The 15,111-nt window shown below is 38.1% G+C and overlaps 1 protein-coding gene across 1 annotated transcript in view; it reads left to right on the plus strand.

The window, feature by feature from the left end:
* The window catches only part of LOC109700500 (ABC-type organic anion transporter ABCA8), a 69,267-nt gene extending 68,366 nt beyond the window's left edge, over positions 1 to 901 (plus strand). The window contains exon 39 of the mRNA XM_020185700.2: positions 118 to 901. Within this exon, the coding sequence (XP_020041289.2) occupies positions 118 to 216 (99 nt within the window). The 3' untranslated portion in view covers positions 217 to 901. The remainder of the gene's footprint in view (positions 1 to 117) is intronic.
* Positions 902 to 15,111: the final 14,210 nt, after the last annotated feature.

Below are 15,111 nucleotides of genomic sequence, written 5' to 3' on the forward strand. Positions count from 1 at the left end.
ATACGCATATTCTGCACTCACTTGGAGTTCCAGGAGGTCATGTAACACGCCCTTCTCTCCCTCCCACACACTCTTTCTCATCTCTCTCTTTCCCTCCCCCCTCTCACCCTCATTTAGGTCTTCCTGGAGCTCTCCAAGGATCAAGAGCTGGATGGTTTTGATGAGGAACTTGATCCTTCCGTGAAGTGGAAGCTCCTGCCTCAGGAAGAGCCTTAAACCATAAATACCCTGTGCTCCTGTACAAGCCTGTGGTCGTCATTTTTCTTTTTAAAGACATTTATTTTTATAGCATCCACGTCATATTTTTAGAAACTATTTTATAAACATCGAGACAGTTCTTCACATGATAGAGGAGTGACAGTGTAGGCAAAGGCACATGATTGAATTGCATCCCGTCCCAGTCTCTGCATCTCTGCAGGCCGCTCTGGCCCCTCTTTTCTGTTATACTGCTGAATAAATACATTTACTTTTATACAATTGCTTAAGTTCCTGAGTACGATAAACAAATTTTGTTAAAAATAATTTAATGAGAAGTACTTACATTTACTCTAAAAAATTGATAATCTTAGCAGTTTACTTTTTGAAATAGATTTTGTTGATCTACTTATAGCAAAAAATACTAAAACATCAGCCACTATAATGTCCAGTATCAATATTTAACATATCCATGGGCAACACTATGATAGAGACACACCTGAAAAACCAAAAATTTGCCATTAGGAATTGATTGTGATTTCTGCAAACCTACTTTCATTGTATTTTTAAATCTAGGCTTTAAAGATGCTTGGATTATAACTGATCTTCTATGTCTGTCACTTGGTTTCAGAAAGCTCATAAATGTACCAAGTCAAATGACCAAATATGAAAATGTAAAATAAATATCATGTATATAATTTTGAAATGTGTTTTCTATTTCACATACTTCATGTGCTTTTTTCCAGGAGTAAGTGGTCTCATTTTTAAAAATTTCTTTGGGACCTTTCTAAAATATTTTCTAATATAAACCACCATAATTGATCACCTAAACTTGCAAAGGTATAGCTCTGAATTTTAGATCATCATCATAGAATTTTCTGTCATACTATCACTTAGGCTAATGTTTTGGATATTGGCCTAATTATTCCCCCTGTTTGCCAACTATGGTAATTAAAAAACAATTCCAGTTACTTCCTGTAACTATTTCCAATTCATATTTATGACCATAAAGCCAGGCAATGCACAAAGAAGAGAACTCTCATATTCCTATTTGCTTGGGCTTAAATTTGCTTCTCTAATTCTTCTTGGGTTATAAAGGAAGATGTTATAATTTGGAATCCCAAAACATCTAAGTCATGGGTGGCTCTGTCCAGATATGTTTATGAGCAATCCCACAACCTTGACAAGCCTTAGTACATTCCACTGCTGTACTGGAAGTCCCAGGCACTAAACTTCTCTTTGTTTATACATGTAAGTCAGTGTTCAGAAAGAATTCTAACTTAACCAAGATCATGCAGTTGGTAACAAGCCCATCCAGTATTCATTCACATTTCATGTCAAGCCCTTTGTCTTCCCACCACCTCAAGCTGCCTCTAACACTTACTGATTACTTGATTGGAAAGATAGTGGACATAGAAAACCCAGATAATTTTTGGTATACCAACAATTTAATCAGAAATACAATCATGTATACTTTATATAAATCAAAAAGAACAGAATACATAATCCAATGCCACAGTACATCCTACCAACAAAAGTGCTATCTACAAAAAAATTAAAGAAAAGATCCATTTTGATCTGAGAATACATAATGAAGACATTGTTATGAGTGGAAAGGAATTTAACCTTGAATTTGAAGGAAACATTGAGTTTGTGTGGGTAAAAAGCAGTAGAGAATAATTTGTTATTACAGACAAATTATTCTTGCTTCAAAATAAGGCATGTGGCTAAAAATGACCTGAACATTACTTGGTCAAAGATTGATGGGCATTTATGAAATGATGGCTGATCCTTCTACTCATAATTAGTGAGTGCTTAGATTCAAAGAAAATGCAAACTCAACTTCAAATGGAAACGCCTGAAAAATCAATGACTACGAAGACAAGTCAAACTTAAGATGAGTGGTTTACATTTTTCTGATTTGGAGAAGGGCAAGACCAATAAATCATGAGTTAATTGTTTCAATTGTGTACAGATTTAGAAGCAGGGGAATAAAAATGTGGAGATCAAGAAAATTCTTAGAGTCACTTATTTTCAGCCTATGCCCTGAAACCAAAAGGCTGTTTGACTGCTGTTTATAAAATCGCATGGCCACGGTTGTGGCTATCCAATATCAGATTTTAGTGGCTTTTTGCAAAATGCCTACCACAGCTGTTGTTGCAGCTGTCTAAGCAATGACACATCCGGTTTGTGCTTGATGTAAACTCCGTAGTTTCTTCATGAATGGCCATTTCCTTTGCTTTCTCTAAAGAAGGGCTTTTAAATAGCACAGATGCTTAAAAACAAACACAGGGAAACCACTACATCTGAGTGGGCACAGATTTCTAAAACTCTGTGCTGCATATCTGCTATTCAAAACGTGGGAAATTACAAAGGAATATGAACTGTGGTTCAGAAAGCTCAAGAACCTGGCTCCTTTAGGAAATCCCAGAAGGACAGAAAGAATGCAGAAAAAGAGAAAAAGTAAGCTCTGAATGGAGGCAGATGGTATCAAGAAGTTGGACTGGAGAGAAGGAATATATGTATATGCCACCATTTTTGTGCCATGGTAAAAACTTTCTGATGATCTAGGATGAAAGTTTGAGAAGTTTGAGACTAGTGAGGAGGAGCTAGTGATGCCATTAGAACAAATACCGCAATTTAAGGTAAGACTAGGAACAGCGTTATTTCTAATCCACTCAAAACTACCATGCAAATTAATTCTGATGACTTCAAAACTTTGCTGCTTTGTTTTTATTTCTATTAAACCACGCTGCTTTCATCCAAAAGCTTCAGGACAAGGAGTTGGCAAGGTCTTAGTCTGCTATCATTTCCTTACATTTTGGATGCAATAACAGGTAGCTACAGAGTTAATAATAATCCAACATGTCTTGTGAACAGGCAGGGATGTGGATTTTCAGCCCCTCCCAACATATTCACGTGGCATTTGGGATTTTGATGCTATTAACTCATCTTAGCTAATTTTTTTCTCCAAGCATCTAAGTATAGTAGCATATTAAAATAGAAGTAGAGCACTGTTCTGATGGGTGTAGGGCTCTAACCTCCACCTCCACTGGGATCCAAAGTTATCAAACTGATGACAGACTGTGTCCTCAAATTAAGTAAGAATGTTGGTGTTTTTGTTATATGTTTCACATAACATCAATAGCACAGCAAGAATAATTTTCTTATTCAAAGGAACCTTGGGTTTTAAAAGACTGAGAAATTCAATTTGGGTTAAGGATTTGTTTGTTCCTTCTCAGTGATTTGTTCTCTTGAGATCTTTGTAATTATCTACTGCAGAAAGTGTAATGTGAGTTATTCAATAGCTTTTAGAAGCCCCATATAATAAATGTGTCTCTTAGCCTAAATATGTAAGGATTTTTAAGAAAATGATAGAATTAGTGAGTGCATTGTTCTCATTTTTTATTTATACTCTCTCATGTTGAAATAGGAGAGTTAGATAGCTTAGAACAAAAAATGAAAAATAAAACCGTACTATTAGGATGAGGGTAAAAGAACAGAAAAACCGAAACAAAAATACCTAGGAAATATGTAATGAGAGGGGGAAAGGACGGGTGAAACATTAGGCACACAGAAAATGACGCTCCATTTTTATAAGTGGCATTAAAAGAGAACAGTGCAATTTTTCATCATTAAAAATGGCTGCAGTTGTATCTCACTGGAATTAACCTAACCTGCCAGCCGTATTTCACAATAAATGAGTGCTTGAAAATACTGCAGCTGCTCAAGACCTCGGGGAGAGAGAGACATATCAGTCTGGAACATTCCACAAAACAAAGGGGAGATTAAAAATAGTCCTTGTAACTGGGTAAGAAATTAATTCTGTAATGGTAACATTCTCAACAAAAATTTAATTCTTTTCTGAAAAAATATATTCAGCAGGAGAACTTAAATTCATTTATCTTGTTTCCCAGGAAAATTATTCCAGCAAAACCCCTTGTTCCTTCCTATTATTGCTTATACTCTCTCTACAACAAAATTAGAGATAAGGGCAAAATAGTTTCTGCTGGGTATTGAGGGGGGGGAGCAGGAGGGGGCGGAGCGGGTGGTAAGGGAGGGAGTGGGGGCAGGGGGGAGAAATGAACCAAGCCTTGTATGCACATATGAATAATAAAAGAAAAATGAAAAAAAAAAAGACAACTTCCAATAAAAGCAACATGAAGTTAGATACTTCCTATTCATAGAGAATAAACATAAAACTGTACAAAATTGTTTTTAAAAACCATTTAAAGGTACTGAAAATGACAGAGAAAGAGGGAGAGTTTCTCTTGAAAACAGGCTCCTATACATGATAGAATAGTGGTGAAGACATGACGTTCCTCCCTGAGGGGGTTCTCATCCAAGGAGCAGCTATGAGCCTCACGTGTGGGAAGAGGTGGTGACCATAGTTTGGAGCTGGCAGTAAAGATCCACAGTTCTACTGCTGGAGGCAGGAAACTCAATTCAGGGCAGTAAGCGGACAGCTAGAAATGTAATGGAGATTCTAGAAGCTGACAAGACATAGAAAGACTGTGAAATTATCCCCTGTACACATGCCTGTCAACAGTTATGCATGGGGCATATGCATAATAACTGCAAAACGTGGAAGCTAAGAGAGACCTAAAAAATTGCCCTGCATCCCTCCACTCACATACTTCTCAGGCAGCAGAAGGAGAAGGCCTCAGGGGCTCAAAGTGTCTTGAGTATAGTTTCTGCCCAAATTGTTGTCTGACCTCCAGAGTGAAAAAGATACTGAGGTGACCTGTATGGAGGCAGGGGTCTGCCCTTATCTTACCCTAGGACCCACTGCCAAGGACCTTCTGCATTCCTTTGACACAAGCATGATTTTCATGTGACTCAGAGATATTTGGAGGCTAGGGACAGAATAACTTATTGTAAAACATGGTATGTAACGAGCAGGAGCTAAATGCAGGGGAGTGATGTGCATGAAGCTTAGGACATATGCCCAATACAGACACACATAACAAGGCAAAACAAGGTTCTCACCCCACAGAGAAGAAATGTGAACAGCATACAGTATGAAAATGTCCCTAAGAGGAAGAGAGAGGCATAGGAGTGTTTAAATTTGAAAGATTTGTAGTCAGTCAGGCATCAGCAAAAGTCAGTAGACACATGACCCTTCTGTAATAGTGTAGTTCACAGAAGGACCTGAGTCCAGTCAATTCACATTGATATATTTTTCTCCTTTTTCTCTCTTTCAACTTTCTGCCAAGCTAAGCCAGCTCATCTATATAATGACCCACGAAATTGTGCATACATTTTTTTGTGTCACCACCAGAAACTCAAGACAAGTCCCACTCCCAAGTCAACTCCTCAAGGAATTGTTTTGTAGTCAATGAAACAGCATTGGTTGGAATCATAGAAGTCAAATCTGGCTGCTGTTAAAGGCTTTATGGTAAAGATATTGGGGAGTTCACAGAAATGCTGGGAATGCTGAAGAACTACTCTCAGCATTGGACAGGAACCAGAAGAAGTTAGGTAGAAGGAAAATCCAGCTGACCTCAGAGACAATCTGTTTCAGGGACACAGTCCCAGAAACTTTACTACAGGACCACTGATGCCCACAGCATTGTCACAGGCACTGGATTCTCAGTGCTGTCATTGCCACTGGACTCACAGCTGCCACCGTAAAGCCTGGCCCTACTGTCCTCTCGTCTTAGCCTCACCTCCCCACAGTTTAAAGACTCAAGCAGGAGCATTTTACTGGTTGGAACTAAGGAAAGTACTTGTCTCCAGGTGACCCAGGGGTAGGCAAGAAAGAGGATGAGTCCATTTGGTTTCCTTAGTAGGCAGTCTAATTCTGCCTTCCACCAAGATTTAAAATTTATAATTCAAAAGAGTTGTGTTTAATTTAAGAAGGGATATATGAGGATTAGAAATGTGGCTTGTTTCAATGCTGGAGGTATCACAATACCCGACTTCAAACTATATTACAAAGCAATAGCAATAAAAACAGCATGGTACTGGCACAAAAACAGACATGAAGACCAGTGGAACAGAATAGAGGACCCTGATGTGAATCCACACAACTATACCCACCTCATTTTTGACAAAGGTGCCACAAATATACGATGGAGAAAAGACAGCCTCTTCAACAAATGTTGTTGGGAAAAGTGGTTACCTGTCTGCAAGAAACTGAAACTAGATCCATGTATATCACCCTGTACTAGTATCAAATCAAAATGGATCAAGAACCTAAATATCAGACCTGAAACTCTGAAGTTACTACAGAAAGGAGCAGGAAACACTCTGGAATTAATAGGTATAGGCAAGAACTGCCTCAATAGAACCCCAGAAGCCCAGCAACTAAGAGAAAGGATGGACAAGTGGGACTTCATAAAACTAAAAAGCTTCAGCACAACAAAAGAAATGGTCTCTAAACTGAAGAGAACACTCACAGAGTGGGAAAAAATATTCGCCAGCTATACATCAGACAAGGGACTGTTAACCAGAATATATAGGGAACTTAAGACACTGAACTCTCCTAAAATCAATGAACCAATTAAAAAATGGGCAACTGAACTTACAGAACTTTCTCAGAAGAAGAAATTCAAATGGCAAAAAAAAACACATGAAAAAATGCTCACCATCTCTAGCGATAAAGGAAATGCAAATCAAAACCACACTAAGATTTCACCTCACCCCTGTTAGAATAGCCATCATCAAAAACTCCAACAACAACAGGTGTTGGTGGGGATGTGGGGAAAAAGGAACCCTCTTACACTGTTGATGGGAATGCAAACTAGTGCAACCACTCTGGAAAAAAATTTGGAGGCTTCTTAAAAATCTAAACATAGACCTGCCATATGATCCAGCAATCCCACTCCTGGGGATATACCCAAAGGAAGGAGACACAGGTTACTCCAGAGGCACCTGCACACCCATGCTTATTGCAGGGCTATTCACAATAGCCAAGTTATGGAAACAACCAACATGCCCCACTATTGATGAATGGATCAAGAAAATGTGGTACTTGTACACAATGGAATTTTACTCAGCCATGAAGAAGAATGAAATCTTATCATTTGCAGGTAAATGGATGGAACTGGAGAACATCATTCTGAACAAGGTCAGCTAATCTCAGAAGACCAAAAATCGTATGTTCTCCCTCATATGCAGACTTTAGATCTAGGGCAAATGCAGCAATGTGGTTGGACTGGGATTACATGACAGGGGGAGAGCACATATGGGTGATATAGAAATAGGCAGAAAACCAAAAACATGAAAGTGTTTGCTGTCCCCACTCCAGAGGAGCTAATACAGAAACATTAAAGCAACAAAGGTTATGAGAAGGGGATCAGTAACCAGGGTAAAGATCAGTTAGAGATGAATCAACATGGGTCATAACATGTGTACACAAAAGCAATGCTAGGAATATTCTTGTATAGCTGTCCTTAACTAGCAAAAACACTTTGTCTTCCTTATAAAAAAAAAAAGAAATGTGGCTTGTTTTAAGCAAGTAATACTTCAGGGAATGGCAATGAATGACTCATCATGAAAGAAAGACAGCTTCTTAAAAGATAGAGTTTCACAGGAGAGAACATCTGGAAGATAAGCAGCAATGGAAGTGTTGTGAAAGAATAGCTCTCAATGACAGAAAATCAGAGTTATTACAGTATTTCTTTGTGTGTGTGTGTTCCACAATTCTCATCCTCTTCTTGCTAGTCATTAATTACTATACATCTTAACTTTAAATACTCTAAATATTCAGACTCTACATAAGATTTTCCCATACCCAAATAAAATATTCTAGACAAAGTCACTAGACACAGGCTCTTTAGCTCAGAAACTTTTCTAGTATACCTTTATATTATTCTGTGATAGATCATATTTGTGACTTGACAGTTCAGAAAATCATTGATTATACCTACTTATTGTGGCTATACCACATTTGTGGTTGCTTTTGAAACCTTCCAAACATGTCAAATAACTTTCTGAATGTCGACAAGGTTGGAGACCACCATGTTCTTCTAGTCCTGAGACACCTACTTTGTGACAGCTGTAGTACCAAGTTGAGACTCTCCAAAATTGCAAAATATTTTATTTGATTCCAGGTTTCCATCTAGACAGACTCTGGAGCTTTTCTTTCTTATTTTCAGGTATGAATTTACAATGTGCATTTTCAGAGAACATTTTCTTCAACAAGGAATATTTTACACAATTTGGATAATTTACCAAATAAAGTTATTCAAGGCTAACATGAGAGTCTGAAGTTTAGAGACAAATAAAAAAAATTCATAATACTCTTTTCTTTTAACTTATTCTCACTGGAAAACTCTGTGTAGATGTCATGAGTGACCACATATGTCTTATTTTGTGCCTTTTATAAGTCAGGAAGAAAAAGCTCAGATCTGAACGACTAAAAATCTTTGATAATGCTGGAAGAAAAACAAACCACCTGGGTTCTTACATAAATGATCTTTGAAAACAGCAATTAAAGTACAGTACAATCTATTCTTTTGCTTGTTCTTGACACTTTGGCAAGCAGTGAACCCATTTTTCACCAGCCCATCCTGGAATGCCTTAAAGAATGCCTCTCCAGTTTTTTGGGTGTCTTACCTATCCTCATACCTCCCTTGTGTGCTCTCACTTTATCATATGATCAAAGTCCAATCCCCTTGTCGTGTTTGCCCTTGATCTAATGTCCGCATATCACTAATGCAGATACTTTAAAGCGACTGAGGCCAATAGAAGGAAATGACCCAAACATTGTATGCACATATGAATAAAATAAAATTTAAAAAAAAGAATGCCTTTCTAATGCACTCAAGATTTTAATTAAACAGGAGAATAACAAAGCATCACACTACTTTTCATGTTTGCCCCCAAAACTCAGTAAAGTCTTTATGTGGAATCTTTTGGGGAAGAAAGAGAAGGAAAGTAAGAAATGTATGGCCTGCTCCCACTCAAGGACCTCTCCAATGAAACTTGTCACAACCATCCATGATACAAAGTAGAATTCTACACTGCATACAACAGCAGAGCCTGGGGTTGTTCACAATGCCAAAAGGAAGAACATTCACCACAGAGAAGTACTTAAGCTGGTGATGGAGGAGTGATCGATTATTCAACATGCCCTTCCTTTGTCAAAATACCAGATGGTGGCTAGTCTTGTAGGAGTAGAAAGAGAAGAGAAAGATGCTGATATTGCTGATACTTGGTTTAGTTGTTTCTTGCCATCTTAACATTAAATGGAGAGTTTGTATTTCAGAGTAAATATCTCATTCTATCACACTCCAAATCCTCAGAGATTGTGGAAAAAAAGATAGGGAAATAAATGTATAACAAACATAGAAAAATAATAAAGGAGACAACTGGTAGGCCAGAAATTGTGACTAATTCCTAAAAGAAGGAAAAAAGCTATCAAGAGTACATTGAAAAAGGAGATTTGCCTCAAAAGGCCCGTGGGAAAAAGGTGAATTAAAAAATACAGAGCTCCACACTCAGCAGTGTAGACACAGGAGAAACAGGGAGTAGGTGTCAAATCTCAGAATGATTTTTTGGACAGGCTGAGCCTCTGCAACACCTTCCTTCTGGGCCAGCAGTTCTCTGACAACATGTCTGTGAAATATTGGCAGCGGGTAGTCACATAAGACTGAGGCGGAAGGGTGTATTGGCACTAAAACTGCATTTCTAATAGTCCAGCCCTGAGTATGTCAGCCTACAAGATTTTCACCTCATTTGGTACTACTTAAAATGTCCACATCTGTTGTCCACATTAATGGGTTGCTTATGCTTCATTGGCAGTGCATTCTTTCCCACTGAAGTCATTCAGCTCTGTCATTTATTCTTCTCTCCCGAGGCCGATTCTCTTTCCTTTTAGCTAAGTCAGGTCTGATTTATTGAGGGTTATTCAGGGATGTTCCAGCTCTGACTTCTCTGAAGAGGCAGCTTATGAAGCATCACTTCCCACTTGGGCATGTTGACCTGGCAAGTTACCCTTCCTTGGCTGCCAATCTCTCTGGCTCTGAAATCCCCATGGTTTATATCCTTTGTGGTGTGTCTATCTTTTTTTCCTATCCTGAAATTGCAAATTCCCAGAGAATTTCCCATTATCGGAATTCTTCATGCTTAAAGGGTTCAAGAAATAGATGGGCACAAATTTAAACAGTATCTTCTGGGATACACGGAGGAGAGAAAGATGTGCTGGGGGAGATACAATAAAGTGCCATTTCCTCTGACTGTAGAGTGAATAAGATTTGAAATGGGAATTTGGTTGTTGTGGTTGTTTTTCTTTGCTTTATATTATTTTGTTTTAAAAGACTTTATGGAGGGGCCAATTTTAGGTTCATAGAAAATTTGAGTAGAAAAGTACAGAGATGGCCCATACATCCTCTGCTCTCCTCCACAGCAGCATCCTGGTCAGAGAGGCACACTTGTTACAATTGGTGAGCCAACATTAACACACCATTACCACCCAAGGTCCTCAGTCTATATTAGGGTTTATTCCTAGTGTTGTACATTCTATGAATTTAGACACATTTTTAATGACACATATCCAACAGGGTGGTTTCATTGTCCCCAAAATTCCCTGTGCTCTGCCTATTCTTCCCTCTCTTTCCCCTACATGTATGCTGTTCTGATCAAATACACTCACTCTGGTCAGTTCTTATCTCCATTACGATGATTTTAAAATGTGTTATAACTGAAAGGGTCTAGAGTCCATAATGAAGGTAATTCATATTGTTCTGTAATTAGACTGAATTTTAATAGCAGGTTTTACAGAGAGAAAACATATGCACTCATATCAAAAGGGAACTGATTTAGAGCTGCTTGAGATAAACTGTGTATGTATTCTTTTTTAATTAAAAAACCTTTGATCTGTGTCTACACTGATAGAACCTAGGCAATGTGTTACCTTCCTCAAGAATTTGGGATCCCCATTTATTTTGGAATAATTTGGGTTCTGAGATATTGTGTGGCCACATTAACATGATCAGATGTTACACCAGTTCTTTTGGTTTCAATGGTTTGGGCTTAGGCTTTGTTTGTTGTGGTTTATAGAGGAACTTTTTGTTTTGGTAGAATATAAGCCTAGATATTAAAATATCAGTGGCTATTGTGTCATTATTTAAAACAGATCAAAAGTTTCTGAATCCCTCCCTAGGAGAGTATTGTCATTTCATCTTTTACATTATGAATATATAAAGAATTTTTTGAAATGGCAAAGAGAATTTGCAGCATAATATCTGAAACTGAAGTGAGACAAAGACTCCATAGCAAGCAGCTGTTACTTTTTCTCAACATCTCTTTCCCCTTAATTCTTTAACCACACTCTTTTCCTCAAAGTAATTTCATTCCTCCCACAATAACACAGAGTTCTGTTGGAGCCTGGAAAGCTGGGACAACCACATACATCACCCTCTCTCCACAGCAGCTAGTTCAATGCAGTGAGCCTATGATCCAAGGGACAACATTTAATTCATCACTCTGCTGTTTAGAAGTGAAACTTAGGATCAGATTTTCCCAGTGATTTTTAAGCTAAGGAAATGGAGGTTTGGAGCTGTCAGCAGACATGGTTCCAGTGTCAGAAAGAAGTACAGTTTGAGGAAATAAGAGTTGTTGTGCAGACAAGTGGAGGTCAGAGATCAAGGGCAACTCACTGTATCCTCATTGTACACAGGATGTTGCACTGTTTTAGATGAGAACATTTGGAGAGTTGCATTAAGAAAAAGAAGGAGTATGCAAGAATAAGTAGGCAAAGGATAGACTTAGCAACAGTCTCATCATGCATCCTTTTATTGCTGTTTTGTTTGGGGCCTTACACTTCCTAAGCAGGTATTCTACCAATTGAACAACCCCAACCCTTTTATCCTTTCTTGATTTAGTTATTTTTTCTGTATTATCTCATGTTTTTTCCTGACTGTAACAAGTCTATTTCTCTTTTATTATTAGATTTTGAATTAGAATACATTAATAATACATAGGGGTTGCATTATGGTAATTCCATACATGTGTACAGTGTACTTTTAACAAGCTCACCCCTCCATCATATTCCTATTCATCCCTTCCTCATCCCCCCCCATTTTTTATAGCATTTGATGGTTGTCATTATGCTGTCTTTGAACATATAAACCTAGTGTATTTTGGTCCTCTTCCCCACTAGCCTTTCCTTTCCTCCTACCCCCTCCCATTGATTCTCTTCATCAGACTGTCCCCCTTTCATTCTCAGGTCCTATTATTGTTATCAGCATCGTCATTTTAGATCTAGATTCCACAAATGAGTGACAATGGTTGATCTTGCACTTTTTGAGCTTGGCTTATCTCGCTCGACATAATGGTTAAATATTGTCTGAATCTTGCAAGAAATTAATGAGCTGCTTAACCTCTGACACCTGACTAACTTGATATGCAACCAAGAAAAGCCTCATCTTGTGACTGAGCCCTAAGTTCTGAATCAATTTTGAAGAGGAGGCTAGCATTTGCTTTGATTCCTATTGCTCAAATCTATATTTTGTTCATCACTCTCTTAATGTGGGAATTTAGAGCTGTGGTTACCCTCAACAGATTAGGCATTTGTGATGTTTCTTATTAAGTTGTTGACTTCCTGCAGCTGTTAAAAATCTCAAATTCCCCTTGGCTATAGACATCAGATATGTCAATCCCTCCTGGTAATATTTTGTTTCTGGAGTGCTGGATATAAGTGAAAAATTAATTCATGTCTTCAGCCAGTTTGGCCATTTGGAAGTTAGCAAATTCAAACATACGTCACTCTCATTAAGCAGGACTGCTGAACAAAAAGAGCATTCTGTTTTCCTTAAAAATTAATTTTAAAACAGTTTTATTGTGAGAATGAGAAAATATGTCCTACTGTGTTCTCCTATCAGGGAATATGAAAATGAAGTTGAATTAGCATACTCATGTCATGTTACCCTGGAAGACATTCAAGTAAGGGAACTCCATAAGACAACTGGTAAAAAAAAAAAAAAGTAGCACTGAAAATTATCTTGTACAAGACCAATTCTTTTTCAAGTATGCTCTTTCCATAGCTATTGTATTAGTTATCTTTTAAAAATTGATCTAGAACCAGACTGCCTTTTATCAGCAAGATGCAATTAAGAGATGAACTTCATGTATACAAGAAATATATTTATTTAATGGAATCCTGATTGTTAAAGACTTTTTTCCTTGCCTAGGTTAAATTTTTAAGAATCATGTTCTCTTGCTTAGCTTTATGGTAGCCCCAGATAAAACATTCTTAAATATCCTGGCAAAATTACCACCAGATTTTATGTCCTTTGACTTTTTCTTAGCTACATTGTCATTTTCCCCCACCCAATGTCTTATGAACACTTGCACTTGACTTCAATGTCTAACCACTCATAAAAACTTCCATCAGCCAACCCTAGCTCCCAACAGATTCTCCTTCCTTAAATTTTCATTGATGGCACATCAATACAGTAGGCAAGTAAATTTGATTATATGTTGTTCTGTTTGGTTTATACTTAATAGCTATGGTTTCTGTTCCTGGTTAAATTGTGAAGACACTGAGGAGTAGGGTGGGTTTTCCATCCCACTCTGTATGTGATGAGTGCTTCTGCAGTTTGGGTAGTGCAGGGATGATAGGCTTGATATAGCCAACATGGGACTAATTCCTAGCTAGGCTAATTACTAGTTTTATGATCTTAATTAACTAATTATGGTAAACACTGTTGAATCATAAGCATTGATTTATTCATCTGTATAAATAAATCAGTGTCTGATCTCTGCTCCAGCAGGACCAGGACAGACACTTACCAGGCTGGCTTCTGTCTGACAGTGAACATGTGAACATATTGATTCTATTATGGAAACCCTTTAGTTAGTCAGCTTTAGAAATTGTGCACAACAGCATCTGGCCCTACAGACACTGTGTCAACTACAGACACTGTGTGTTGAGAATATTATAATGTACTCAAACCCCTACCAACCTGCAGCTTTTATTTATGGTGGTACTAGCCGTTGAACTCAGGGCCTTGCACGTGCTACACAGGCACTCTACCACTTGACCCATGCCTCCAGCCATTTATTTATTTATCCGTTCATTCATTCATTTAAGATATTTTTGAAATAAGGTTTCACCAGGGCCAGCCTGGATCATGATCCTCCCGTTGCTTTCTGAATAGCTGGAGCAACAGACTCATACCTCCCAGCCCAGGTTTTATTGGTTGAGATGGAGTCTCATGAACTTTTTCCTTGGGTAGACCCAGTCTCTGGTAGTTAGGATTATAGGCTTGAACCACCACACCAGGCCTAGCTGCAGTTTTTTCTGAGTCTCACTACAACCCAGTAGGTGAACAGGATGTAAGAAGAAGCTAGGATCTTCAGGACTATGAGATTTACTTTTGAGCACAAAGCTAGACAGAATCTAGTCTCAGATGGCCTTGAATTTCAGATTGCCTCAACTTCAAGATGGTGAAAGAAGGGAATGGAGAGTTAGTGTTTAACTGGCACAAAGGTTCAGTTTTGCAAGATGGAAAGGGTTCCAGAGATATTCTTACACAATATAAGTGTGCCACTGACCTGTGCACTGAGAAATTGTGACAATGATAACTGTTTTTATAGTGTGGATTTGAACTCAGGGCCTTGCACTTACTAGGCAAGTGTTCTATTGCCTGAGCCACACCTCCAGCCCTTTTTTACCATGGTTACTTTTCAGGTACGTTTTTGCTTGGGGCTAACCTCTAAGTATAAATAGGATTCTCCTACTTACACTTCCCATGTAGCTGAGATAACAGGCATGTAACACACTTCTTTTTGTTGAAATGGAGTCTTGCTAACTTTTTGTCTGGGTTGGTCTCAAATTATAATCCTCCAGATCTCTGCATCCCTAGTAGTTGGGGACATAGACATGAGGAACTAACTGTACTGGGCCTACAATGGTACATTTTATGTTATATGTATTTTACCATAATTAAACTTTTTTACTATGTA

Source organism: Castor canadensis, chromosome 11, assembly GCF_047511655.1.
Source record: "Castor canadensis chromosome 11, mCasCan1.hap1v2, whole genome shotgun sequence".
NCBI classification, from domain to species: Eukaryota; Metazoa; Chordata; class Mammalia; order Rodentia; family Castoridae; genus Castor; species Castor canadensis.